Genomic DNA, 27,517 nt, shown 5'->3' with positions numbered 1-27,517 from the left:
AGTGGTTAAGTGTGCTGCATACTCTTATCTGGGAGAACCGGATTTGATTCCCCACTCCTCCACTTGCAGCTGCTGGAATGGCCTTGGGTCAGCCATAGCCCTGGCAGAGGTTGTCCTTGAAAGGGCAGCTGCTGTGAGAGCCCTCTCCAGCCCCACCCACCTCACAGGGTGTCTGTTGTGGGGGAGGAAGGGAAAGGAGATTGTGAGCCGCTCTGAGACTTCGGAGTGGAGGTCGGGATATAAATCCAATATCTTCATCTACCTCACAGGGTGTCTGTTGTGGGGGAGGAAGGTAAAGGAGATTGTGAGCCGCTCTGAGACTCTTCGGAGTGGAGGTCGGGATATAAATCCAATATCTTCATCTACCTCACAGGGTGTCTGTTGTGGGGGAGGAAGGGAAAGGAGATTGTGAGCCGCTCTGAGACTCTTCGGAGTGGAGGGCGGGATATAAATCCAATATCTTCATCTACCTCACAGGGTGTCTGTTGGGGGGAGGAAGGTAAAGGAGATTGTGAGCCGCTCTGAGACTCTTCGGAGTGGAGGGCGGGATATAAATCCAATATCTTCTTCAAAAACATGCCTAAAGCCATCTAATGACCGCATGCAGAAGGTAACATTCAAACCAGGGAATTCCAGATCCGCGTTCCTGACGTCTGGACATTATGTGCGCTGGGTAAGATAACCTATCTGCCTTTCCACATTGGGTCGTGTTTTTCTTTCGTTCCTGATTTCACAGATGGTGTTCCTGGTGCTTCAAATTCATTAACCGCCTTGACCGTCTATCAGGCCGAATGACAAGTTAGACATTTAAGAGAAACAAAAAGACTAATACATAACTGTAAAACGTCTCTTGAAATGTTAATAAGGATATCTCTCTCTCTCTCTCTCTCTCTCTCTCTCTCTCTCTCTCTCTCTCTCTCTCTCTCTCTCTCTGAGTGACAGAGAACAACTGTAAAATAGAGTCGGCGGAGGAGACAGAGAGAATCTGATTTGCCCTCCCTGCAGTCTACCTACAGAAAGCAAACAATTAATAGAACAATGCCTATTTGATGAGGTTCAGCAGAGGTGGCAAAAAGCAGTAGAGGCTGCTGAAGCCCGATAAGCAGCTTATATCTATCTTTCGGGTGCTGGTTCCAAAATGCGCCTGCCAGTTTTTAACGTCATTTGAAGCACTTGTCGAGATTCATTTATTTTCCCCTTCTTCTTCTGCTTTCAGAAGAGGAGTATATTTTTGTTTGTTTCAACGGTGTAGGAGGACGGATAGCGTATCCGTTTCTGTGTTGGTTTTTTGCTGTTCGAGAGAAGGCAAAACCATGAGAAATGTACTGAAGAAGAGACGCAGGCTGTGGGGAGATGGGGTATAGAACAGAATCTGGTCCAGAGCAGACATGGGGTTGGGTACAGAAACTCCAGAAGGCCAGGCAAAACTAGAGAACTTCCAGGGTGGTGGCCAGGCAGAACTAGAGAACTTCCGGGGTGGTGGCCAGGCAGAACTAGAGATCTTCCAGGGTGGTGGCCAGGCAGAACTAGAGAACTTCCAGGGTGGTGGCCAGGCAGAACTAGAGAACTTTCAGGGTGGTGGCCAGGCAGAACTAGAGATCTTCCAGGGTGGTGGCCAAGTAGAACTAAAGAACTTGCAGGGTGGTGGCCAGGCAGAACTAGAGAACTTGCAGGGTGGTGGCCAGGCAGAACTAGAGATCTTCCAGGGTGGTGGCCAGGCAGAACTAGAGATCTTCCATGGTGGTGGCCAGGCAGAACTAGAGAACTTGCAGGGTGGTGGCCAGGCAGAACTAGAGAACTTCCAGGGTGGTGGCCAGGCAGAACTAGAGATCTTCCAGGGTGGTGGCCAGGCAGAACTAGAGAACTTCCATGGTGGTGGCCAGGCAGAACTAGAGAACTTGCAGGGTGGTGGCCAGGCAGAACTAGAGAACTTTCAGGGTGGTGGCCAGGCAGAACTAGAGATCTTCCAGGGTGGTGGCCAGGCAGAACTAGAGATCTTCCAGGGTGGTGGCCAGGCAGAACTAGAGAACTTGCAGGGTGGTGGCCAGGCAGAACTAGAGATCTTCCAGGGTGGTGGCCAGGCAGAACTAGAGATCTTCCAGGGTGGTGGCCAGGCAGAACTAGAGAACTTCCATGGTGGTGGCCAGGCAGAACTAGAGAACTTGCAGGGTGGTGGCCAGGCAGAACTAGAGATCTTCCAGGGTGGTGGCCAGGCAGAACTAGAGATCTTCCAGGGTGGTGGCCAGGCAGAACTAAAGAACTTTCAGAGTGGTGGCCAGGCAGAACTAGAGATCTTCCAGGGTGGTGGCCAGGCAGAAGTAGAGAACTTCCAGGGTGGTGGCCAGGCAAAACTAGAGAACTTGCAGGGTGGTGGGCAGGCAGAACTAAAGAACTTTCAGGGTGGTGGGCAGGCAGAACTAGAGATCTTCCAGGGTGGTGGCCAGGCAGAAGTAGAGAACTTCCAGGGTGGTGGCCAGGCAAAACTAGAGAACTTGCAGGGTGGTGGGCAGGCAGAACTAAAGAACTTTCAGGGTGGTGGCCAGGCAGAACTAGAGATCTTCCAGGGTGGTGGCCAGACAGTACTAGAGAATTTTCAGGGTGGTAGCCTGGCAGAACTAGAGAACTTGCAGGGTGGTGGCCAGGCAGAACTAGAGATCTTCCAGGGTGGTGGCCAGGCAGAACTAGAGAACTTGCAGGGTGGGGGCCAGGCAGAACTAGAGAACTTGCAGGGTGGGGGGCAGGCAGAACTAGTGATCATCCAGGGTGGGGTATAAATCCAATCTCTTCTTCTTCTTCATAACACTAGACTTCAGTGTCATCCTGTGGAGCAGATTCTGAGGCTAAATGGAGGAGACGAAGAACCTGGTATGCTTCCTGAGCTCTTTAGAGAAAAAACAGGGGTACCAGTGTGAGAGATTCTGAACCCAGCTCCCTCCACCCCCAATGAAAGGAACACGGGCATGGATGCTGCACGTAGTAGGATTTGTTGTTCCAGTCTAGAGGTTTGGCAGAGACAGAGACTCAAGACTTCTGATTTCAGCGGCAGCCACACGTCCACCTCTGCACTGTCTACTTGCAGCCAGATTGGAAGCTGGGACTACAAGGAGTGGGTGGGGAGATAACTTATTTCCCCCTCTTTTCCCCGACTCCCTCCCATGCCCTGTTTCTTGCTTAGGAACAGCTGTTGAGACAGCTCAGACACAGGGAGGCCTCAGAAAGGCCAGAGATCAATCTTTAAATAACTGCTGCTAATTAATGTCATATTGTGCACATCGGTGACAGATGACAGTTGCCTAAAGGTGGGGGGAGGACCCTTCATGCCTTCAGATTGTAAATTCGGGCCTGGAGAGAAGACGATTTCACAGCTCGCTTCTTTTTCTATCCTTGAGGAGGGCCTTTCCTCTTTTTGTGTTATTTTTATGTCCAAGGCAATGCTGTCTAATTAAACTAACTAAGCGACAGTCCTCTATGACCATTTCCTGCAGCAAAGAATATAGGTAGAGCTATACCCTCCCAGAGCCCTGTGGCGCAGTGGTAAAGCTGCAGTACTGCGGTCTGAACTCTCTGCTCACGACCTGAGTTCAATCCTGGCAGAAGCTGGGTTCCTGTAGCCGGCTCGAGGTTGACTCAGCCTTTCCTCCTTCCGAGGTCGGTAAAAGGAGTCCCCAGCTTGCTGGGGGGAAAGAGTAGATGACTGGGGAAGGCAATGGCAAACCACCCCGTAAAAAAAAAAAGTCTGCCGTGAAAACGTCGTGATGCGACGTCACCCCAGAGTCAGAAACGACTGGTGCTTGCACAGGGGACTACCTTTACCTTCATACCTTCCCAGGGAGCTATGTGATTCTTTTGCCTCTCAGACTCCCCCTCGACACACACACACAGCAGGTAGGAGCAAGTTCAAATATCAGCATGTTAAATTTTCATGTCCTCCTCCCTCCAAAGGAACTCCTCCACAGTTCTCCCCTCCTCCGTTTTATCCACACAACAGCCCTGCGAGGTAGGGGAGGCAGAGAGAGAATGATTAGCACAAGGCCCCCCAGTGGCCAAGCAGGGATTTGAACTCAAGCCTCCCAAGTCCCAGCCTGACTCTCAAACTTTTAAACCACAATGGCTTTTTCCTCCCTCCAGTTTTGCCTTGAAAAGTCCCACTACGCTTCTGTTTCTTTGTACAAACCGGCGCAGCGATTCTTTATTTTTACAACCCTTTCTGTTTCAAAATGTATCCTCCAGAATCAAAACTTTGGACTTGTGCTGCTCTGGAGGGCAGACGGTATGGCATTGTGTCCTGCTGAGGCCCCTCCCTTCCCCAAACCCCCCACACTCCAGGCTTCACCCCGCTCCCCCCCCCCAAAAAAAATCTCCATATATTTCCTCACCCAGAACTTGCAAACCCCCTCGGAAAAGACAATCATGCTGGGAAGAGCTGAAAAAGAGGAAGACTCAACTTGAGATGGGTTGACTCCATCGGCGAAGCCGTGACCCTCTGTTTGCCAGCCCTAAGCAAGGCTGTTAATCGTAGGATGTCCTAGAGGGCATTAATTAATAGGGATCTTCGTAAGTCAGAACGGACTTGACGGTGCTGAAAACACACTGAGCAAAGATCTGACCCAGCTAAAGGCAACTGTTTATAATCTCACAATTGAGTATAACTATTAGCCACAGTATGTATGTGTATATATATATATATATATGTGTGTGTGTGTGTGTGTGTATGTATGTGTGTGTGTGTGTACAAACACACATATATTGGCCACTGTGTGACACAGAGTGCTGGCCTGGATGGGCCATTGGCCTGATCCAGCATGGCTTCTCTTATGTTCTTATGTGACACACAGTGTTGGACTGGTTGGGCCATTGGCCTGATCCAACATGGCTTCTCTTATGTTCTTATGTGACACAGAGTGTTGGCCTGGATGGGCCATTGGCCTGATCCAGCATGGCTTCTCTTATGTTCTTATGTGACACACAGTGTTGGACTGGTTGGGCCATTGGCCTGATCCAACATGGCTTCTCTTATGTTCTTATGTGACACAGAGTGTTGGCCTGGATGGGCCATTGGCCTGATCCAGCATGGCTTCTCTTATGTTCTTATGTGACACAGTGTGTTGGACTGGATGGGCAACTGGCCTGATCCAACATGGCTTCTCTTATGTTCTTATGTGACACAGAGTGTTGGACTGGTTGGGCCATTGGCCTGATCCAACATGGCTTCTCTTATGTTCTTATATGACACAGAGTGTTGGCCTGGATGGGCCATTGGCCTGATCCAGCATGGCTTCTCTTATGTTCTTATGTGACACAGTGTGTTGGACTGGATGGGCAACTGGCCTGATCCAACATGGCTTCTCTTATGTTCTTATGTGACACAGAGTGTTGGACTGGTTGGGCCACTGGCCTGATCCAACATGGCTTCTCTTACAGAGTGTTGGACTGGATGGGCCACTGGCCTGATCCAACATGGCTTCTCTGATGTTCTTATGTGACACAGAGTGTTGGACTGGTTGGGCCACTGGCCTGATCCAACATGGCTTCTCTTACAGAGTGTTGGACTGGAGGGGCCATTGGCCTGATCCAACATGGCTTCTCTTATGTTCTTATGTGACACAGAGTGTTGGCCTGGATGGGCCATTGGCCTGATCCAGCATGGCTTCTCTTATGTTCTTATGTGACACACAGTGTTGGACTGGTTGGGCCATTGGCCTGATCCAACATGGCTTCTCTTATGTTCTTATGTGACACAGAGTGTTGGCCTGGATGGGCCATTGGCCTGATCCAGCATGGCTTCTCTTATGTTCTTATGTGACACAGTGTGTTGGACTGGATGGGCAACTGGCCTGATCCAACATGGCTTCTCTTATGTTCTTATGTGACACAGAGTGTTGGACTGGTTGGGCCATTGGCCTGATCCAACATGGCTTCTCTTATGTTCTTATATGACACAGAGTGTTGGCCTGGATGGGCCATTGGCCTGATCCAGCATGGCTTCTCTTATGTTCTTATGTGACACAGTGTGTTGGACTGGATGGGCAACTGGCCTGATCCAACATGGCTTCTCTTATGTTCTTATGTGACACAGAGTGTTGGACTGGTTGGGCCACTGGCCTGATCCAACATGGCTTCTCTTACAGAGTGTTGGACTGGATGGGCCACTGGCCTGATCCAACATGGCTTCTCTGATGTTCTTATGTGACACAGAGTGTTGGACTGGTTGGGCCACTGGCCTGATCCAACATGGCTTCTCTTACAGAGTGTTGGACTGGAGGGGCCATTGGCCTGATCCAACATGGCTTCTCTTATGTTCTTATGTGACACAGAGTGTTGGACTGGATGGGCCACCGGCCTGATCCAACATGGCTTCTCTTATGTTCTTATGGAGCAGGGGAGGTTTCTCTCCCCCTCCAATCCAACCACCCTACTGCTCTTTTTTAAAGCCTAGCACAGAGTGGGGTGGGGGGCAAACTGCAGCTTGGGAGCCACATGTGGCTATTCCTGACATATTGAGGGGTCTTAAAGCACCCTCTGCCCTGTTGGTTGGCAGCTTGGAGAATGCATTTAAAGTTAAAGTTGCTTTCTTTCTACCTCTACCTCCCCATCTATTTGCCTGCCTGCCTTCCTCCCTTCCCTTCCCTTCCTTCCTTCTTCCCTCCCTTCCTTTCCTTGCTTTCCTTTCCTTTCCTTCCTCCCTCCCTCCCTCCTTCCGTTTTCTTTCCTTCCTTCCCTCTCTTCTTTTCCTTGCTTTCCTTTCCTTCCTTCCTTCCTCCTTCCTTCCCTCCCTCCCTTCCTTTCCCTCCTTCCTTCCCTCTCTCCTTTTCCTTGGTTTTCTTTCTTTCTTTCTTTCCTTCCTTCCTTCCTTCCTTCCTTCCTTCCTTCCTTCCTTCCTTCCTTCCTTCCTTCCTTCCTTCCTTCCTTCCTTCCTTCCCTCCTCCTTCCTTCCTTCCCTCCCTTCCTTTCCTTCCTTCCTTCTCTCTCTCCTTTTCCTTGATTTCCTTTCCTCCCTTCCTCCTTCCTTCCCTCCCTCCCTTCCTTCCCTTCCTTCTTTCCTTCCTTTCTGTCTTGTGGCTCTTTCTGTCATCTGGCATTCATGTCTTGAGGCTCTCAAACATCCAACATTTATTCAATATGGCTCTTACATTTAAAAAGTTTGGCCACCGCTGGCCTAGTGGATTGGCCGGGGGGTCATTGAAATTGTCTGTTTGAGAAGTGTGGTGAAGCATTCTTGTTCCATCTTTGTGCCTCGCGAGACACAGTCGGATTTACAGGCGGTTGAGATCCAAAGCGTCCAAAGCCTTTGAAGCCTTAACATAGCAGGAACGATTCCAGCAGAACAGATAGAAAGCCTCGGCCAATTTCTGTGGTGTCAGTGGACTTCAAAGGCATCTTCTGGCATGTTTCAGGGGGTTCCATATGCCAGCCTTAATCGCCCCTGGCAGTAAGGAATGGCAAAATGCAGAATGTGCTGGGGAGGGGGCTGCTCTTATGTTCTGAAATAAACAGATCAGTCCCAGGCCACATGGAAACTAAACTCCATATCAATTATGCAACTTGGGTCCAAACCGCTGACTTTCCTCTTTTGCATGCATGGCTCAGCAGAGAAGAAGGAGAAGGAAGAGGAGGAGGAATAAGAAGAAGAGGAGGAAGGAGGAGGAGGAAGAATAAGAAGAGGAGGAAGGAGGAGGAAGAGGAGGAGGAAGAAGAAGAGGAGGAGAAAGGAGGAGGAGGAAGAAGAGGAGGAAGAAGAAGAAGAAGAGAAAGGAGGAGGAGGAAGAAGAGAAGGAGGAATAGGAAGAAGAGGAGAAAGGAGGAGGAAGAGGAGGAAGAAGAAGAAGAGGAGGAGAAAGGAGGAAGAAAAGGAGGAGGAATAAGAAGAAGAGGAGAAAGGAGGAGGAGGAGGAGAAGAAGAGGAGGATGTGTTGGTTTCTGTACCTTGCTTTTCTCTCCGTTAAGGAATCTCAAAGTGGTTTACAAATGCCTTCCTTTCCTCTCCCCACAACAGGCACCTTGTGAGGCAGGTGGGGCAGAGAAAGTTCTGAGAGAACCTGGACTGGCCCAAGGTCACCCAGCTGGCTGCATGTGGGGAGGATGGGGGAATCGAATCCGGTTCTCCAGATTAGTGTCTGCCACTCTTAACCACTACACCACACAGGCAACCACCCAGTCCTGTATGAAGCCAATCGTGTGTGTGTGAGAGAGAGACAGACAGACAGACAGACAGAGAGAGACAGAAAGAGACAGAGAGACAGGAGGTGGTGGCGGCTACAAGCATAGCCAGTTTTAAGAGGGGATTGGATAAAAATATGGAGCAGAGGTCCATCAGTGGCTATTAGCCACAGTGTATATATATGTGTGTGTGTGTGTGTGTGTATACACACACAATCACATACACACATATTGGCCACTGTGCGACACAGAGTGTTGGACTGGATGGGCCATTGGCCTGATCCAACATGGCTTCTCTTATGTTCTTATGAGAGACAGAGAGACAGAAACAGAGAGAACTACCTTGGTTTGTCTGCCTTGACCGGAATGGCCCAGGTTAGCCTGATCTCATCAGCTCTAGGAAGCTAAACAGGGTCAACCCTGGCTAGTTCTTGGATGGGAGACCACCAAGGAAGTCCAGGTTTGCTACGCAGAGGCAAGCAACGGCAAGCCCCCTCTTTGCATCTGCCCAGACCTGGATGACCCAGGCAAGCCTGATCCCATCAGATCTCAAAAGCTAAGCAAAGTCAGCCCTGGTTTAGTACCTGGTTGGGAGACCCCCAAAGAAGTCCAGGGTTGCTGCACAGAGGCAAGCAATGGAAAACCATCTCTGAACATCCCTTACATTGAAAACCCCACAGGATTTCCCTAAGTCATCTGCAACTTAACAACACTTTACACCCACACAATGACTAGCAACAGCTCTCCAGAATCCCACATAGATCACACACACACAACCACAAAGCAGTGTATAAATAAACCAAACAAATCAGGAAGCAGTTTGCTAAACCCAAACTACAATTAAATGTGCAGCCGAAACCACACCAGCTAATAGCCATTTTTTAAAAAATGCACACACCCAGAGGTGGCATTCTAGCAGGAGCTCCTTTGCATATTAGGCCACACACCCCTGATGTAGCCAATTCTCCAAGAGCGTACAAGGCTCTTTTTTGTAAGCTTTTGGAGGATTGGCTACATCAGGGTGGGTGTGGCCTAATATGCAAAGGAGCTCCTGCTAGAGTTCCACCCCTGCACACACCCAAAACATAGTTCTGATCAGCTGTTAAAAGCTTTGGCAAATCGAGAAGTCTTGACCTGTCCAACAAAAGCAGTGTGCCTTTGTTTATTTATTTATTTATTTATTCGGGATTTGTATCCCGCCCTTCCCAGGAGTGGCTCAGGGCGGCTTCCAACAATAACAATTTAACAATTTAAATATAAACAATTAAATACTTCACATTTAAACATTAAAACCAATACATTTCAATTCATAAAAACAATGCAGCTAAAACCAATAACATATCATTTTATATAAACAGATGGCAGGCAAGTTACGTCAAGTTCCATCCCGGCTAGGTGTAAGCTAGCCGGAAGAGGGTCGTCTTACAGGCCCTGCGGAATTGAGCCAAGTCTCTTGTGCTCTTCTCGGAAAGAACATTTCACCACCAGGGGCCACCACCAAAAAGACCTTTTCTCTGATCACCACCTGTCTAAAGTGAAAGCCCCTCAGCAAAAGTACCTGGGGCTGATCTCAGGCAGGATCTTAGGGGGGGGTGGGAACCAGGTCCAGATGGCAGCTGCCAGGGAACGAGATCACTCCTCTCTCTCTGTTGGCACAAGTGGGCACCAAAATCCTTGGACATGCCACGTAAAGAAACTACACATGGCAGTCCTGGAATGTCTTCATCCCCCTTGGATACACTGAGAATTAACGATCGCTCTCAATCGATGCACAGATGATAACTATAAATCAAGAAGAAACAACTCACCACATCCATGATCTGCATGAGGCTGAGACCGAAAGAGACAGTGAGCGGCTGGGAGTCATTGGCCACCGGCCTTTCCAGGGGGTTGTAATTCTTCAAGAGCTCTTTGTAAAGTTTCCTCTGGAATTCTCCTTGCAGGGACACTGGGAAGATGGAGAAGAGCATGAGAACAGCGGTCAACCGAGGGACAAAAGAAGTACTCCAAAAATAACTACAGGCCTGATAACTTATTGTGAAATTGCTTCCCCCCCACGCACAAATAATGCTTCTGGGAGAACTTTGGAGGGGGGGGGTGTCCGTAGGTTGCTAGTAGACATGATGGGCCCATGGAACCTCCTTTGTTCAGAAACAGGGTATCTGTGAAATCATTGGAGGGAAATGGAGTAGATCAGGGGTGGCCAACGATAGCTCTCCAGATGTTTTTTGCCTACAACTCCCATCAGCCCCAGCCAACATGGCCAATGACTGAAGCTGATGGGAGTGGTAAACAAAAAACATCTGGAGAGCTACCGTTGGCCACCCCTGGAGTAGATGGTGCCAATCTTTCAATGGGCAAAAATTGACATCTGCCCTTCCCTGGCCTTCTCTGTTGTGGCCTCTCCCTTGTGGAACAGCCTGCCTGAGGAGGTCTGGAAGGCTCCCACACCCTCCTGGCTTTCCACAAACTTTGCAAAACTGAACTCTTCAAGAGGGCTTCTCTGCGGAGGTAAAATGGGTTGCGCTGCACAAAATGGGACTTACAAACTTGTTTGGATAAGTGAGTAAGGACCGTGGTCTATACCACTTATTCTACAGCTAAAATCTCGTAAGCTGAGCAGGGTCGGCCCTGGCTAGTATTTGGAAAGGCGTCGTCCAAGAAACACCAGGGCTGTGCCCGGGATGCTGAGGCAGGCAATGGCAAACCCACCTCTGAACCAAATCTAGCTCACCACCTAGTGGTGCATAACACTAAAAGAGCTAGAACTTCTGACTGCCGGACAATCTTAGGCTCTCCTGGCCACACGACACACACTGCCATATGATAATTAATTAACTGATTTGTTAATTCCTTGGGAGTAGGAGCCTCTTATGTAATTTTTTTACTGCTTAATGCGCTATGTAAGTACTCAAAGCTCTGCTTCAGTTCTTTCTAGCAATTCCAGACTTCTAGACTCCTAATGCATTAATTCATTAATGCCTCACATGACATATGGCACATAAACGGTCACATGACACGTGCTCGATCAGAGCTATGTTTTTTTTCTATTTAAACAGAAAGACCACAAGTCCGATGCTTCCAACTCAAGATGACTGGATTCCAAGCGATTGGATATGGAATTTCAGACCAGTTAGTCACTCCACCTCTTTCACACAGCAAACAAGATCCTCTAAAAACCAGTTTCTGTTTCCCCGTGCAAAAAAGGTGAAGCTAGTTGCAGCCCCGGGGCAGATGGTGTGAAATCCAACGGAAGCCCCGCAGAGAAGAGTGTAAGAGCGGCATAACGCTGGTGGGAAATCGGCCCCAGCGTTCTATTTGCCTTTTTGTTGTTGTTCCCCCTGAAAATGAGCAAAACTGAAATGAAACCCGCAAAGAAGAGCAAATTGGAAGAAACTCTCGCAAGTAAAGAAGCTTAAGTGCATGACTCACACAGATCTCAGAATTCCGTTTGGGTTTGGGATTCGAACTGGAACATCTTGAAAGCATAAAGTGCACCCCTCTTCGCCCATGGACAGCTTTGTCCCTGGGCTGTTCCCCCCCCCCCCAAAAAAAGTAATCTTTTGAGAGACAAGAAATGAAACCCGGCATTCAGAGTTCTACCTAATGAGATTCAACAGCTCGAACCAGACAGACTAAACAGCTCTCCAGTGTTTTATTATTGCTGTGGCTAAGAAGACAATCTAATCCTTCCCAGTAAAGTCCAGAGGGGAAGTTCCGGAGAGTGCATCGCGCGCATTCATCCAAATAATTTGGGCTTTTCCAGCAAAAGAAGAGACTGGAGGAGAATGACTGACAAGGTTGGCTGAAATCAGAATGACCTGTCAAGATCCATTACGCTTCCAAACTCACCCTGCTCCTATATCACCACCAAGCTTCCCTAAATTTTAATCACAGAAAGAGAGCCAGTTTGGTGTAGTGGTTAAGTGTGTGGGTCTTATCTGGGAGAACTGGGTTTGAATCCCGACTCCTCCACTTGCACCTGCTGGAATGGCCTTGGGTCAACCATAGCTCTCGCAGAGTTGTCCTTGAAAGGGCAGCTGCTGTGAGAGCCCTCTCAGCCCCACCCACCTCACATGGTGTCTGTTGTGGGGGGAGAAGATATAGGAGATTGTAAGCCACTCTGAGACTCTGATTCAGAGAGAAGGGAGGGGTATAAATCTGCAGTCTTCTTCTTCAGAGCTCTCTCAGCCCCACCCACCTCACAGGGTGTCTGTTGTGGGGGGAGAAGATATAGGAGATTGTAAGCCGCTCTGAGTCTCTGATTCAGAGAGAAGGGCGGGGTATAAATCTGCAGTCTTCTTCTTCAGAGCTCTCTCAGCCCCACCCACCTCACAGGGTGTCTGTTGTGGGGGGAGAAGATATAGGAGATTGTAAGCCACTCTGAGCCTCTGATTCAGAGAGAAGGGCGGGGTATAAATCTGCAGTCTTCTTTTTCAGAGCTCTCTCAGCCCCACCCACCTCACAGGGTGTCTGTTGTGGGGGGAGAAGATATAGGAGATTGTGAGCCACTCTGAGTCTCTGATTCAGAGAGAAGGGCGGGGTATAAATCTGCAGTCTTCTTCTTCTTCAGAGCTCTCTCAGCCCCACTCACCTCACAGGGTGTCTGTTGTGGGAGGAGAAGATATGGGAGATTGTGAGCCGCTCTGAGTCTCTGATTCAGAGAGAAGGGCGGGGTATAAATCTGCAGTCTTCTTCTTCAGAGCTCTCTCAGCCCCACCCACCTCACAGGGTGTCTGTTGTGGGGGGAGAAGATATAGGAGATTGTAAGCCACTCTGAGTCTCTGATTCAGAGAGAAGGGCGGGGTATAAATCTGCAATTCTTCTTCTTCTTCTGGACAATGTGCACCTTCCTCCAATAAAATGAAATCTTTCAGAAGTGTGTCTGAAAACTGCCTGATACCAGCGTTGTTATAGCGAGGGGGATTTCTTTTTTTGAAATTCACACTTTTAAAGATATAGTGATTGACTCGTCTTATTCTCTTTTAAAGAGACCTGTGGGGCAGAGTGGTAAAGCTGCAGTACTGCAGTCCAAGCTCTGCTCATGACCTGAGTTCGAACCCGGTGGAAGCTGGGTTCAGGAAGATGGCTCAAGGTTGACTCAGCCTTCCATCCTTCCGAGGTCGGTAACATTTTCTCCATTGGCTGAGGTTCCTCCCTTGGGGAGGAAGGGGGGAAGAAGAACTTGCTTTGCCAGGCTCTCTCAATTGCACAGCAGAGCTACTAAACAAAGCCTCTCTTCCTTCTATTGGCTGAGGCTCTCCCCCCACCACCACCCCTTCCCTTGGGGAAAGAAGGAAAGAGCCAGAGCTTCCTTCACCCAGTTCTTTGGTTCCTATGAGAGAAATACAAAGAAAGCATCTTTAAGACCAATGAGCGCTAACGTTTTAAGCTTCTTTCAAGTTTTTTAAAAATATATATACTTGTGTTTGTCTGTGCTCTTTGTAAAATTTATATCTCTGCTACGTAATCTTAAATAGGCACACACACAGCCTGGTCCAACACGGCCCGGCCCAACCTGACATGACCCAGCCCAAAAAGATCCGGCCCTTTAACAAATGAGTTCAACACCCCTGTATCTAATGTGTGCATTTGTGTGTGTGTGTGTTTACATTTAACGCAATAACTGCCTCAAGAGCAATTAATTGTTTGTTCCTCTTTGTTAATGCTGCACCCGCAGGACTGCAAATCTGCACTGTGTTGCGCCAGAGCACAGGTGACGGGGAGCACGATTTGAAGAAGAAGATATTGGATTTATATCCCGCCCTCCACTCCAAAGAGTCTCAGAGCGGCTCACAATCTCCTTTCCCTCCCTCCCCCACAACAGACACCCTGTGAGGTAGATGAAGATATTGGATTTATATCCCGCCCTGCACTCCGAAGAGTCTCAGAGCGGCTCACAATCTCCTTTCCCTCCCTCCCCCACAACAGACACCCTGTGAGGTAGATGAAGATATTGGATTTATATCCTGCCCTGCACTCCGAAGAGTCTCAGAGCGGCTCACAATCTCCTTTCCCTCCCTCCCCCACAACAGACACCCTGTGAGGTAGATGAAGATATTGGATTTATATCCCGCCCTCCACTCTGAAGAGTCTCAGAGCAGCTCACAATCTCCTTTCCCTTCCTCCCCCACAACAGACACCCTGTGAGGTGGGTGGGGCTGGAGAGGGCTCTCGCAGCAGCTGCCCTTTCAAGGACAACCTCTGCCAGAGCCATGGCTGACCCAAGGCCATGCCAGCAGGTGCAAGTGGAGGAGTGGGGAATCAAACCCGGTTCTCCCAGATAAGAGTCTGCACACTTAACCACTACACCAAACTGGTGTAATGCGCCTCCCCATAAATGCGCCTCCCTGAAAGTAATAAACTCGCGCATTAAGGAGCAAGATTTAGTGTTGCACACTCTTGCCCTCCCTGGCACGCTCATTTGCATGGGAGGCCTTGGGAAAATATCACAGGCGCACCCGTAAATCACGGCTGCTTGAACCGATACTGTTCAGAACATGACCTCAGCCGTTTACCGCCCTGTTTCACAGTTCTAAGGCCCGGATAACCCATGCAAAAGAATGAGGCCAAAGCAGGGCTCGTACCAGTTCAGACCACAGGTTGGGGGTGCCGGATTTGAATGCCGCTTTGTACAGGCGCGTCTGCACATTACGTGCCCTCAGGTTGCTTCCGACTCTTGGCAATGATTGAATTATTATGTTTTATGATTTACTTGATTGAATCCATCACCCCACCGCAGCTAGCGCCAGGCTCAGGGCGATGCGCATCGATAATATAGCGTCGTGCGTAAATTTAAAACCAATAAAACAATTACAGCTTAATTTTTTATTTTTTTTTACAAACCCCGATGGCGCCCTACTGATTTTCTTTCGTCGCAGACTGCTGGATGTCATATCGGAAAGGAGACTGAGGGGGGAGTGACCTCCAAATGACCTCCAAAACAGCCTGTCCTTAACACCCTTCCTCAGGTCTTGCAAAGGGAGGGCCGTGACTCCCTTGGTTGAATCTTCATACATGTGCGTGAAGTGCTGTCAGGTCACGATTGACTTATGGTGACCCCAGCGAGGGACTTCTAACTTATGGCAAACCCAGGAAGGAGTTTTTAAGGCAAATGAGAAGCATAGGCCATTGCCTACTTTTGCAGAGCCTTCCTTGGTGGTCTACCTTGGAAGGGCAACTTCTGGGAGAGCTCTCTCAGCCCCACCTACTTCACAGGGGGTGGGGGAAGAAGATAAAAGGAGATTGTAAGCCGCTCTGAACCTCTGAGATTCAGCGAGAAGGAAAAGAAATGTCCCCTGTGCAAGCACCAGTTGTTTCTGACTCTGGGGTGACGTTGCTTTTACAAAGTTTTCACGGCAGACTTTTTACGGGGTGGTTTGCCATTGCCTTCCCCACTCATCTACACTTTCCCCCCAGCAAGCTGGGTACGCATTTTACCGAGCTTGGAGGGATGGAAGGCTGAGTCAACCTTGAGCCGGCTACCTGAAAACCCAGCTTCCACCAGGGATCGAGCTCAGGTCGTGAGCAGAGCTTAGGACTGCAGTACTGCAGCTTTAACACTCTGCGCCACAGGGCTCTTTTTTCAGCGAGAAGGGCGGGGTATAAATCTACGGGCTTCTTCCTCTTCTTTGTCTTATTTTGTAGCTAGTACGCCTTTGCATATTAGGCTGCACACCCTTGATGTAGCCAATCCTCCAAGAGCTTACAGGGCTCATCTTACAGAGCTTACTGTAAGCTCTTGGAGGATTGGCTACACTGGAGGGGAGTGGCCTAATATGCAAAGAGGTTTCTGCTACAAAAAATGCCCTGGATATATGCCGCTTTGGGTCCTCACTGGAGAGACAATGTAGGATATACATGAAGAAACCAAATTCAGTGCACAGAGAACTTACAGCAGGCATTCAGAGAAGCAATGACATTCCTTTACTATTGCATTTTGGCTTTTTTTGGGGGGGGGGGGGTTGTTTTTGTTCCCCCTCCCCTTCCCCTTCCTTTTCTGGGAAGTTCGTTCACCCTTTGCATTCCATGCATTCTATAAGCTGAGCCCTTTTGAACTCTTTCAGTTTGTATTCTCTGTGAAGGGAATTTATTATGCAGCTTTTAATTGTGATCATATTGTCTTGATGTTGTTTTGTGAATATTTGACTGGAATGGCCTTGGGTCAGTCATAGCTTTCACAGGAGTTGTCCTTGAAAGGGCAATGCTGTAAAAAGCTCTCTCAGCAACGCCTACCTCACAGGGTGTCTGTTGTGGGGTGAGGGGAAGGCAAAGGAGATTGTGGCCGCTCTGAGACGCAGAGTATAGGGTGGGATATAAATCCAATAGCATCGATATCATCACTTGCTGCATATCATTTTTAAAGGTTTAATTTAAAAAAAAGAATATGGGGGGAAAGAGAAGCAGAATATGCCTTTTTTTCTAAACAATAATGATAGATTGCAGGCATATGTTTTGGGCGCCACATTTTAAGAAGGATATAGACAAGCTGGAACGGGTCCAGAGGAGGGCGACAAAGACAATGAGGGGTCTGGAGACCAAGTCCTATGGAGAAAGGTTGAAGGAGCTGGGCATGTTTAGCCTGGAGAGGAGGCGACTGATAGGATCACCATCTTCAGGTACTTGAAGAGCTGTCATATAGAGGATGGTGTGGAATTGTTTTCTGGGGCCCCAGAAGGTAGGACCAGAACCAATGGGTTGAAATTAAATCAAAAGAGTTTCTGGCTCAACATCAGGAAGAATTTCCTGATCATTAGAGGGGTTCCTCAGTGGAACAAGCTTCCTCGGGAGGTGGTGGGCTCTCCTTCCTTGGAGGTTTTTCAACAGAGGCTAGATGGCCGTCTGACAGCAATGAAGATCCTGTGGATTTAGAGGGAGGTGTTTGTGAGTTGCCTGCATTGTGCAGGAGGTTGGACTGGATGACCCTGGAGGTCCCTTCCAACTCTAGGATTCTATTCTATGATTCTATGCAACTTTAAATTGTGATCGCATTGTCTCATCGTTGTTTTGTGAATATTTGACTGCGCTCGCTGTATATCGTTTTTAAAGGTTCAATTAAAAAGAAGACTATGGGTGCAAGTGAAGCAGCATCTACTTTTTTCCCCTAAATAATAACGATAGATTGCAGGCGTATGCAAACTAAACCGCGATTCCGTACCAAAGGCCTAAAGGCAGGACAGTCGCAGAGCAATCCTCGGCAAAGTTACACCCTTCTCAGCCCACTGATGTCAACGGGCTTAGAAGGATTAACTCCACAAAGGATTGCCCTGCCAGCTGCAATATTCTTCAAATAATAACGGCAATCAGCTCGTAGCGGGCCCCGAGCCATCCTGCCCTTATGTCCTAAACCACAATCAGAACTAAACCAGCCTTTCAACTAGCGTGATTACCCAGTTCCTCCCAAGGGATCCCAGACTCGGCAATGCAAAGCAGTGCAAAACATCAGCCGCTAATCAGTGACATTCTTAAAGGGAGGAAGGCCTTTCCCTTTGGTGATTTCCTTTTCTTCTGCTGTTGGGTGCCCAGTTTGAGTTTGATTGTTACTGCACCTTGGGGTTTTTTTCAAAGTTTTTAATGGTTTGAGTCTAATAGCAGGTTGCTGGAATGTAAATCAGAGAGACAGAGAGAGGGGGAGAGAGAGAGAGACAGACAGACAGACAGAGACACAGAGACAGAGAGAGACAGACAGACAGAGACAGAGAGGTACAAAGAGACAGAGAGAGACAGAGACACACAGAGAGAAAGACACAGAGTGAGAGAGAAATACACAGAGAGAAAGACAAACAGAGAGAGACAGACAGACAGACAGAGAGAGACAGAGACACAGAGAGAAAGAGAGAGCTATTCACAGAGAGACAGACAGAGAGAAAGACACACAGAGAGAGACAGAGAGAACATGTATGCAAGGGAAAGGAGATTGTGAGCTGCTCTGAGACTCTTCAGAGTGGAGGGCGGGATATAAATCCAATATCTTCATCTACCTCACAGGGTGTCTGTTGTGGGGGAGGAAGAGAAAGGAGATTGTGAGCCGCTCTGAGACTCTTCAGAGTGGAGGGCGGGATATAAATCCAATATCTTCTTATTTCCTGAGCGAGGCACTTGGGTTTCACATGGTCAGCATCATGTACTCTGGATGGCTCAGGCTAGTCATCAGGCTAAGCAGGGCCAACCGTGGTTGGTCCTTGGATAGGAGTAGGGCTTGAATTCAGCAGGGGCTCACAAGAGCACAGCTGCCTGAACTTCTCCCCGCTGCACACAGATCCCAGAGCATATGCCAATGAGATTCTGTATGCTACAAAGCTCTTGCACCTTTTCTCCTACAAAATGACCCCTGGATGGGAGACCACCAAGGTGGTCCAAAATTGCTATGCCTGGATGGCCCAGGCTAGCCCAATGTCATCAGATCTCAGAAGCTCACCAAGGTCAGCCCTGGTGAGTACTTGGACGGGAGACCCCCAAAGAAGTTCAGGGTTGCTGCACAAAAGCAAGCAACAGCAAACCATCTCTGAACATCTCTTGCATTGAAAACCCCACAGGGTTCCCTAAAGTCATCTGCAACTTCATAACACTTTACACCCACACACACAATGACGGGCAACAGCTCTCCAGGAATCCACATTGATCACACACACACACACAAAGCAGTGTATAAATAAACCAAACGAATTAAGAAGCAATTTGCTAAATCCAAACTACAATTCAGTGCACGGCCGAAACCACACCAGCGAAGAGCCATTTTTATTAAAATTCACACACCCAGGGTGAAAATCTAGCAGGAGCTCCTTTGCATATTAGGCCACACACCCCTGATGGAGCCAATCCTCCAAGAGCTTACAGGGCTCTTAGTACAGAGTCCAGGGATAGAATTCTAGCAGGGGCTCCTTTGCATATTAGGCCACACCCCCCTGATGGGGCCAATCCTCCAAGAGCTTATAGGGCTCTTAGTACAGGGTCCAGGGATAGAATTCCAGCAGGGGCTCCTTTGCATATTAGGCCACACACCCCTGATGCAGCCAACCCTCCAAGAGCTTACAGGGCTCTTAGTACAGGGTCCAGGGATAGAATTCTAGCAGGAGCTCCTTTGCATATTAGGCCACACACCCCTGATGTAGCCAGTCCTCCAGAAGCTTACAAGGATCTTTTTGGTAAACTCTTAGAGGATTAGCTACATCGGGGGGGGTGGCCAAATATGCAAAGGAGCTCCTGCTAGAATTCCACCCCTGCACTCACCCAAAGTAGAGTGCCGATCAGCTGTTTAAAAGTCTTGGTGAATAGAGAAGCCTTGACCTGTGCGACAAAAACAGCGCGCCTCTGTGATCTTCGCAGAAAGAGTATTTCACCACCAGGGGCCACCACCGAAAAGACCTTTTCGCTGAGCACCACTTGTCTAACGTGAAAGCCCCTCAACAAAAGTATCTGGGGCTGATCTCAAAGTTCAGGCAGGATCTTATTGTGGGGGAGGAGGTGGGAACCCGGCCCAGAGGGCAGCTGCCAGGGAACGAGCTGATCTTATCAGATCTCAGAAGTTAAGCAGGATTCAGCCCTAGTTAGTACTTGGATGGGAGATGACCAGGGAAGTCCAGGGCTGCAACACAAAGACAGGCAATGGCAAACCACCTCTGTCCATCTGCCCCAACCAAGATGGCTCAGGCTGGTCCAGTCTCATAAGATTTCAGAAGCTAACCAGGGTCAGCTCCGGGTAGTACTTGGATGGGAGACCACCAAGAAAGTCCAGGGTTGCTGCGCAAAGGCCGAAATGGCAAACCACCTCAGTTCATCTCTTCCTTTGTCCAGAAGAAGAAGAAGAAGATATTGGATTTATATCCCGCCCTCCACTTCGAAGAGTCTCAGAGCGGCTCACAATCTCCTTTATCTGCCTCCCCCACAACAGACAACCTGTGAGGTGGGCAGGGCTGGAGAGGGCTCTCACAGCAGCTGCCCTTTCAAGGACGACCTCTGCCAGAGCTATGGCTGACCCAAAGCCATGCTAGCAGGTGCAAGTGGAGGAGTGGGGAATCGAACCCGGCTCTCCCAGATAAGAGTCCGCACACTTAACCACTCCACCAAACTGGCTCTCCAGGTAGACCCAGGTAGACCCAGGCTAGCCTGATCTCACCAGAAGCTAAGAAGGGTCAACCTCAGTTAGAACTTGGGCGGGAGACCACCAAGGAAGCCCAGGGTGACTAAACAGAGGCAGGCAATAGAAAACCACATCTGAACATCTCTTGCTTAGCCTACATCAGGGGCGGCCAAGCTCGCTTGGCGTAAGAGCCACACATCGAATAAACGTCAGACGTTTGAGAGCCGCAAGACACGGATTTATTTATTTATTTATTTATTACTTTGCATTTATATCCCGCCCTCTCCGCAAGCGGACTCAGGGCGGCTTACAGTATCATAAAAACAATCAATTCCATAAAACATATAAAACCATAATACATTTATCAGTTTAAAACTATTACGCCAGATGTCAGATGTCAGATGTTTAAGAGCCACCGGACAAGAAGGAAGGATGGCAAGTAGATAGGGGGAGGGAGGGGGAAAGAAAGCAACTTTAAATGCATTCTCCAAGCCAACAGCTGGCTTGGCTCGGAGAAGTGATGTAAAGAGAGAGATGCCTTCTCCAGGCTGGCCAATGGGGCAGTGGAGGCTTAAAGAGCCACATAATAGGTGTGAAAGAGTCTCTGTCTGGCCACCCCTGACCTACATTGTCACCATACGTTGGCTGCGACTTGACCACACTTTACACACAGAGGCAATATCGTTGACAACAGCTCTCCAGGGCCCCACCCAGAGGTCTTTCACATCACCTACCACTGGATCCTGTGCCAAGAAGATGCTCTCCCATAACCACGGTCCCTCCTTTGCTTCCGAGGAGGTCACTACCCACCCCCATTCTTCTATGTTCCCCTCCCCAGAGACTCCAGGAAAGAGACCAAGGAGCTTGTCTTTGGCGAGAGCCAGTCTGGTACAGTGGTGAAGTGTGCAGACTCTTATCTGGGAGAACCGGGTTGGATTCCCCACTCCTCCACTTGCAGCTGCTGGAATGGCCTTCAGTCAGCCATAGTTCTAAGTGTGCAGACTCTTATCTGGGAGAACCCGGTTGGATTCCCCACTCCTCCACTTGCAGCTGCTGGAAGGGCCTTGGGTCAGCCATAGCTCTAAGTGTGCAGACTCTTATCTGGGAGAATGGGGTTGGATTCCCCACTCCTCCACTTGCAGCTGCTGGAATGGCCTTGGGTCAGCCATAGCTCTGACATGAGATGAGACGACCTGGTGTCCCTTATCCAGGGGGACGAAGGAACATCCTACAGTTAGTCAATATAAAATTGCACGCACGGCATGGGGAAAAGGGGAGGAGGAAAAAAAGAAAAGGTAAAAGGGGAAGGCCAAGGAAGAGTGAAAACCATCGCTCCCCTCAGCCGAAAAACTGGCAGAACATTTCTGTCTTTTTTTGTAGAAAACCCCAGCAGGAACTCATTTGCATATTAGGCCGCACCTCCGGACATCACCATTGTTTCATGCAGGGCTTTTTGGTAGAAAAAGCCCAGCAGGAACTCATTTGCATATCAGGCCACACCCACTGACACTGTTTCTGTGCGTTCCAGCTCAAAAAATAGCCCTGACTGCATCCAATCACACAGGGCCTGGATCTCTCTTGGCAGGGCTAGAAGCCTTCTTGACCAGTAGTCACCGAGAGTTCCATCCTCCACGAATTTGCCCACTCCCCTTTTAAGGCCTTACGACTTTAAATGTGGCAATGAGCTCCGCAATTTAACGATGCATGTTCTGAATTAATTTTTATGGTATCAAAGTTGAGATTGGTCTTCTTTGGTGGACAGACCCCTGAGTCAGAAGGAGACCCAGTTGGAGCGTTCCAGCAGAAGTGGACAGGATTGGGTTCCCTTTTTTTGCATTCTGCTCTCAGTCGAAATTTTATGGAGGTGTCCTGTGGGGAAAATCCTTTTCTCAAGTTCATCCTCTGCTTAAGCTTTTTGGCTACAAAATAATGCAGAATGCTCCAAGAAGGGGAAATGAAACTTCAAACAAATGTGTGATTCTTCAGGACAATATCCAATGCTTGAATGGGGAGGCTATCGTCAAATTTCAGTTTTGACATTATTTAGACATTCAACAAGTATCAAACAAGTGTTAAAGTATCCGTTAAAGCCAAAGAATGTATAAAAGGTCTGTATTTGATTGACAAGAACCAAGTATTAGGCAGACAGATAGACTTTTTACTTAGAGGGATGTGTTCCAAAACCTTAAATTAATATTCATTTGAAAAAGACTAGAGCAATAATGATAAATTGAATAAACCTAACTTGTTAAGGGCCTGGCACTGATACAGCCAAAGTTAAGCACTTTTATATCCCAATGGTTTCTGTAAGAGATCTAGAATCATCCCTGTCTTTAGAACTTTTCAAAGTTTGTGCTTCGTTGGACTCCTAAAGATCCACAGCTGAGATTATTGGGCCACAAAAGTCAAATTAAGCTAATATGAATTTTTGCAAGCAAATTTCAGCTTGTGGCATCCCCCACACACACACACCTGGCACCTATTTCAGTTGTCATACAGACACAATTCAAGTGAGTTCTAAGATGAGCAGGGATTTCAGATCCCTCGTCCTGCTTTGGGGAGTCTCTGTCTTTAGAGCAACCCTGGTTCTCTGCAGGGCTCAGGTGAGTCAATTCTAGCTTTTTACCTGGAGAGACTTAATAGCCACACAGAGCAAGTCCCAAGCAATGCATGAAGCAGAAGGTTCCTGATGAAAAACTAAGAATTATAAGGAAACAGAGACCCAACAGATCGCATGACTAGCTGATTGCAAAGAACTATTGGCTGTGATGGAAAGGCACTCTGTGCATGCTCAGAAACAATCCCTGCAGTCTATAGCCGGATAATCTCTGCTAACGCCCAAAACGGGAGCTGAAAACCAACAGTCCAAAAAAATCTTACAAAAAGAGGTTCCAAAACTGACACCCCTTTCCCTGATCTGTATACCCTTCCCTTCAAACCCAACCAAGAGCTAGTGTCTGTAGCATCTGGGAGATCTAGGTTCGAATCCCCACTCTGCCCTGGGAGCATGGGCCAACCACACCCTGCCAGCCTAACCTACCACACAGGGTTGTTGTGAGGATAAAATGGAGACGGGTGGATGCCAGTTTGGGTCTTCATTCAGGATAAAGGCAGGGTATCAATGAGGTAAACAAATAAAATTGACAGTGGTTATTCTGTAATGGGGCAAGGAAGGCGGCATGGTATAGCTCCATCTTATCAGATCTCAGAATCTAAGCAGGGCTGGGACTTGTGTGGGAGACCACCAAGGAAGGCTCTGCAGAGGAAGGCAATGGCCAACCACCTCTGCTTCTCTACCTGCCACAAAAGCCCCTTGCTGTAAATCTCAGAAGAGAAAGGCAATCCACCTCTGCTTCTCATTTGCCCCCAAAACCCCTGGCTGGGGTGACCAGTTGCCCATTGGCTCTGCAAAGGAAGGCAACGGCTCACCACCTCTGCTCCTCTCTCGCCTCCAAAGCCCCTGGCTGGGGTCTCCACATAAGTCGGCTGAGTCTTAACTGCAGTTTGCACAAAGACCTCCTGGAACGGAGCCAGCTTTCTGTGCATGCTCAGAAACCCTCCCTTGTCCCTCTGTGTCTCCCAGTGCAAGATCAGCTGCGAAGTCTGGGTGCTGAAGGGCACCAAGTCTAGCCAAGGCCAGGGTGGCAGGGGGGTGGGGGGGACAATCCAGCGGCTGGCAAAGAGAGATGGCAAGACCCCCTTCCCTCCCTACCCTCTACCCTTCTCCTTCCTTCCTTCCTTCCTTCCTTCCTTCCTTCCTTCCTTCCTTCCTTCCTTCCTTCCTTCCTTCCTTCCTTCCCTCCCTCCTTCCATCCCACCTTCCTTCCCTCCCTTCCATCCCTCCCTCCTTCCTTCCCTCCTTCCTTCCTTCCCTCCCTCTTTCCTTCCTTCCATCCCTCCTTCCCTCCCTCCCTCCCTCCTTCCTTCCTTCCTTCCTTCCCTCCCTCTTTCCTTCCTTCCATCCCTCCTTCCCTCCCTCCCTCCTTCCTTCCTTCCTTCCTTCCTTCCTTCCTTCCTTCCCTCCCTCCCATCCCTCTCTCCTTCCTTCCTTCCTTCCTTCCTTCCTTCCTTCCTTCCTTCCTTCCCTCCCTCCTTCCTTCTTTCCCTCCTTCCCTCCTTCCTTCCTTCCTTCCTTCCTTCCTTCCTTCCTTCCTTCCTTCCTTCCTTCCTTCCTTCCTTCCTTCCTTCCCTCCCTCCCTCCCTCCCTCCCTTCCTTCTTTCCCTCCTTCCTTCTTTCCCTCCTTCCTTCCTTCCATCCCGCCTTCCTTCCTTCCCTCCTGCCTGCCTGCCTCCCTCCCCGCCACTCACCGCGCACGAGTCCTCCAGCGAGGATCAGCACCACGGACAGCTCTCGGAGCCCCATGCCGGGAGGAGCGGCGCCCGAAGCCGGGGGAGGCAGCGGCGCTCCGGCCCCGCTCTCGGGGCTCCAGCCCCGAGCGGCCGGCTGCGGAAGGCGCCTGGGAGCCCCCCCTCGGCCCGGGGTCGGGGCTCCCCCTCTCGGGTTCCCCCGGCCGGGGCTGACGCCAGAGTTCTCCCGCTCCCCCCAGCTCCGCCGCGGCTCCCAGTTCCGGACTGCTCAAGCGCCTCTTTCCACTGACCCCCCCCCCCCCTGCACGAGATGGATTTCCCTCCTCCCGAGTAGAGCCTGGGGAATAGGGGGCGGGGGGGGGGCGAGAAGTTGCCAGGAGGCGCCTGCGGCTTGCAGCAGCAGCGGGAGAAATGCAGATCCCCAAGCCGGCTTGGCCGGTGCTTTATAAGGGGGGGGGGGGAGCGCCCAGACTGGCTTCCCTCCTCCTCCTCCTCCTCCTCCTTTGCCAGGATCCCACCCCCCTCTCCCCGCCTGGGTCGCGCAGCCTCGCAGCCCCGGGGAGGTTCCTGCGGCTTGGCGGAGGCCCAGGCAGCGCGGCGGCGGGTAGGGAGGGGGACTGACTACCGAGGAGACCCGCACGGCGTTACGGTTCCCAGGCCCAATTCAAGAAACAGCTGGGGACTTTGGGGGGTGGAGCCAGGAGACTTTGGGGTGGAGCCGGGAGACATTGGGGGTGGAGTCAGGAGACTTTGGGGGTGGAGCCAGGAGCAGGGTTGTGCCAAGCACCATTGAACTCCAGAGGGGGTTCTGGCCATCACATTTAGAAGGGCCGCGCACCTTTTCAATGCCTTCCTTCCACTGGAAATAATGAAGGCTGGGGGCACCTTCTTTGGGGGCTCATAGCATTGGACTCCATGGTCCGATCTTTTTGAAACTTGGGGGGTATTTTGAGGAGAGGCGCCGGATGCTATGCTGCAAGTTTGGTGCCTCCACCTCAAAAAACAGAGCCCCGGATACCCACAGATCAATTCACCATTATACCCTATGGGAATCGGTCTCCATAGGGAACAATGGGGTGCCCAGCAGACAGTCCATCCTCCCCCCCACTTTTCGATGACCCTGAAGTGAGGGGAGGGCCTCCAAACCAGGGGATCCCCTGCCCCCACCTGGGGATTGGCAGTTCTAAGTGGCGTCCTTGTCTCCTGACACCCCCCCCCCACCTCCGTTCCTGAGGAATTCTGCTGCAAGCGTGTCCCATGGAGGAGCGGATCTGCGCTGGGGAATTCACCCTTGGGCAGCGGTTGGGATGCTGGGCAGAGGAGGAGACCCGCACGGGACTTGGCCGGCACAGCTGGAAAAGAGCTCTTGGCATGCTCAGAGTCACTGTCCTCTCTCGCAGCAAATTCGGAAGGGAGACCCGGTGTGGGGTAGAGGTTAGTGCTTTTGGGCTCAGCTTTGAGGGATGCGGGTTCTAATCTCCACTAAACCATGGAAACAACAGGGTGGGGGTATGGAAGTCTGGTGTCCCCGCGACACCCCTTGGAAGAAAGTGTGGTATCCTAGAGCTGCGAGTTATAATCCCAGAGACCCGGGTTCAAATCTTCATTCTGTCATCGGGAACTTGCTGGGTGGCGTCGCAGGGTAGCCTAACCTACCTGGCAGGGTTGTTGAGAGGATAAAATGGAGGAGAGGGAAATGACGTGAGCGTCTGCAGGTCCCTGTTGGGGAGAAATGAAATAAATAAGCAAATAAGATATATAGTCAAGAAGGACAGGCAGGATTTTTGTTTGCTTGGGGGGGGCGGGGTTGTGCAACGCAGGGCTTTGCATTTCATTGTTTTATACTCATTCGTTCGTTCCTGCGGATTGGCCAGAGATTCCATCGAGGAAAAGATCGAGTGAAGTCTGAAAACAGCAGGGGAGACCTGCTGTCCTCTTTTCGTAGTACCCCCCCAACTTCCAGGGCTCCGTACTTGAACCTGTTTTCGATCCCAGGATCCCTCAACTCTATAACCCACAACACAAGCCAACATGCCTTTGAGCATGGGCCTTCGCCTCTGAGTCACTTCATTTCCCTGAGTTGCTTTTTTTTATAACCCAACCTTTCTCCCCCTCTTCCGTTTACCCTCCCAACAACCCGGCGAGGTAGGCTAAACCGAGAGAGTGTGGCTAGCCCCAGGTTAATCTGTGAGTTTCTTGGCAGAGTGGAAATTTGAATCTGGATCGACAACATCCCGCTTGGACATTCTAGCCTTGCCGTGCTCTGACAACTATTTTATTATTGTACAGTTGTTTTGAGAAATTCATAGGACTTCTGCATGTGACACCGTGGACGGCTTGCGCTTCGAAGCCTTTAGGAAAAGGATGGACAATGCAAACACCGGATGTACACATGCAATACAGTTTTTTCGCCACTGTGACTCATAGTTCGCCACTGTGAATCATAGTGAAACATAGTTGCCTATGTTGCCACTTGCAAATATATCTCCCATTCTTTGGCGTCCCTTACAAGGCAGAAGAAGAACTGGGAGATGTTATGTGCCCCGTGACGCAGGGTGGTAAAGCAGCAGTACTGCAGTACTGTGATCTGAACTCTCTGCTCGCGACCTGCATTTGATTCCAGCGGAAGCTGGATTCAGGTAGCCGGCCCAAGGTTGACTCAGCCTTCCATCCTTCCGAGGTTGCTAAAATGAGTCCCCAGCTTGCTGGGGGGGAAGTGTAAAAGACTGGGGAAGGCAATGGCAAACCACCCCGTCAAAAGTATGCTGGGAAAACGTGAAAGCAATGTCACCCCAGAGTTGGAAACGACTGGTGCTTGCACAGGGGACCTTTCCTGTCCCTATGTGAACAGGTTCAAGAACTCAGGGGCACTCATTGAAATTAATGAACAGTAGACTCGGAACAGGGGGGGATTGGATAAAAATATGGAGCAGAGGTCCATCAGTGGATATGAGCCACAAGGCCTAGAGCCAA

General features: G+C 49.8%; 1 protein-coding gene across 1 annotated transcript in view; it reads right to left on the bottom strand.

Moving 5' to 3' along the window:
* CHRNA7 (cholinergic receptor nicotinic alpha 7 subunit) overlaps positions 1–24,658 on the bottom strand; it is a 115,926-nt gene extending 91,268 nt beyond the window's left edge. The window contains exons 1-2 of the mRNA XM_060259935.1: positions 24,545–24,658; positions 9,966–10,105 (exon numbers count right to left, since the gene is read on the bottom strand). Coding sequence (XP_060115918.1) covers positions 9,966–10,105; positions 24,545–24,599 — 195 coding nt within the window. The 5' untranslated portion in view covers positions 24,600–24,658. The remainder of the gene's footprint in view (positions 1–9,965; positions 10,106–24,544) is intronic.
* Between the last annotated feature and the right edge of the window lie 2,859 nt (positions 24,659–27,517).

The sequence above is a fragment of the Heteronotia binoei genome, chromosome 19 (genome assembly GCF_032191835.1).
Source record: "Heteronotia binoei isolate CCM8104 ecotype False Entrance Well chromosome 19, APGP_CSIRO_Hbin_v1, whole genome shotgun sequence".
In the NCBI taxonomy this organism is placed as follows: domain Eukaryota; kingdom Metazoa; phylum Chordata; class Lepidosauria; order Squamata; family Gekkonidae; genus Heteronotia; species Heteronotia binoei.
The sequence above is the reverse complement of the archived record's forward strand: the minus strand, read 5'-3'. Positions and strand labels throughout refer to the sequence as shown.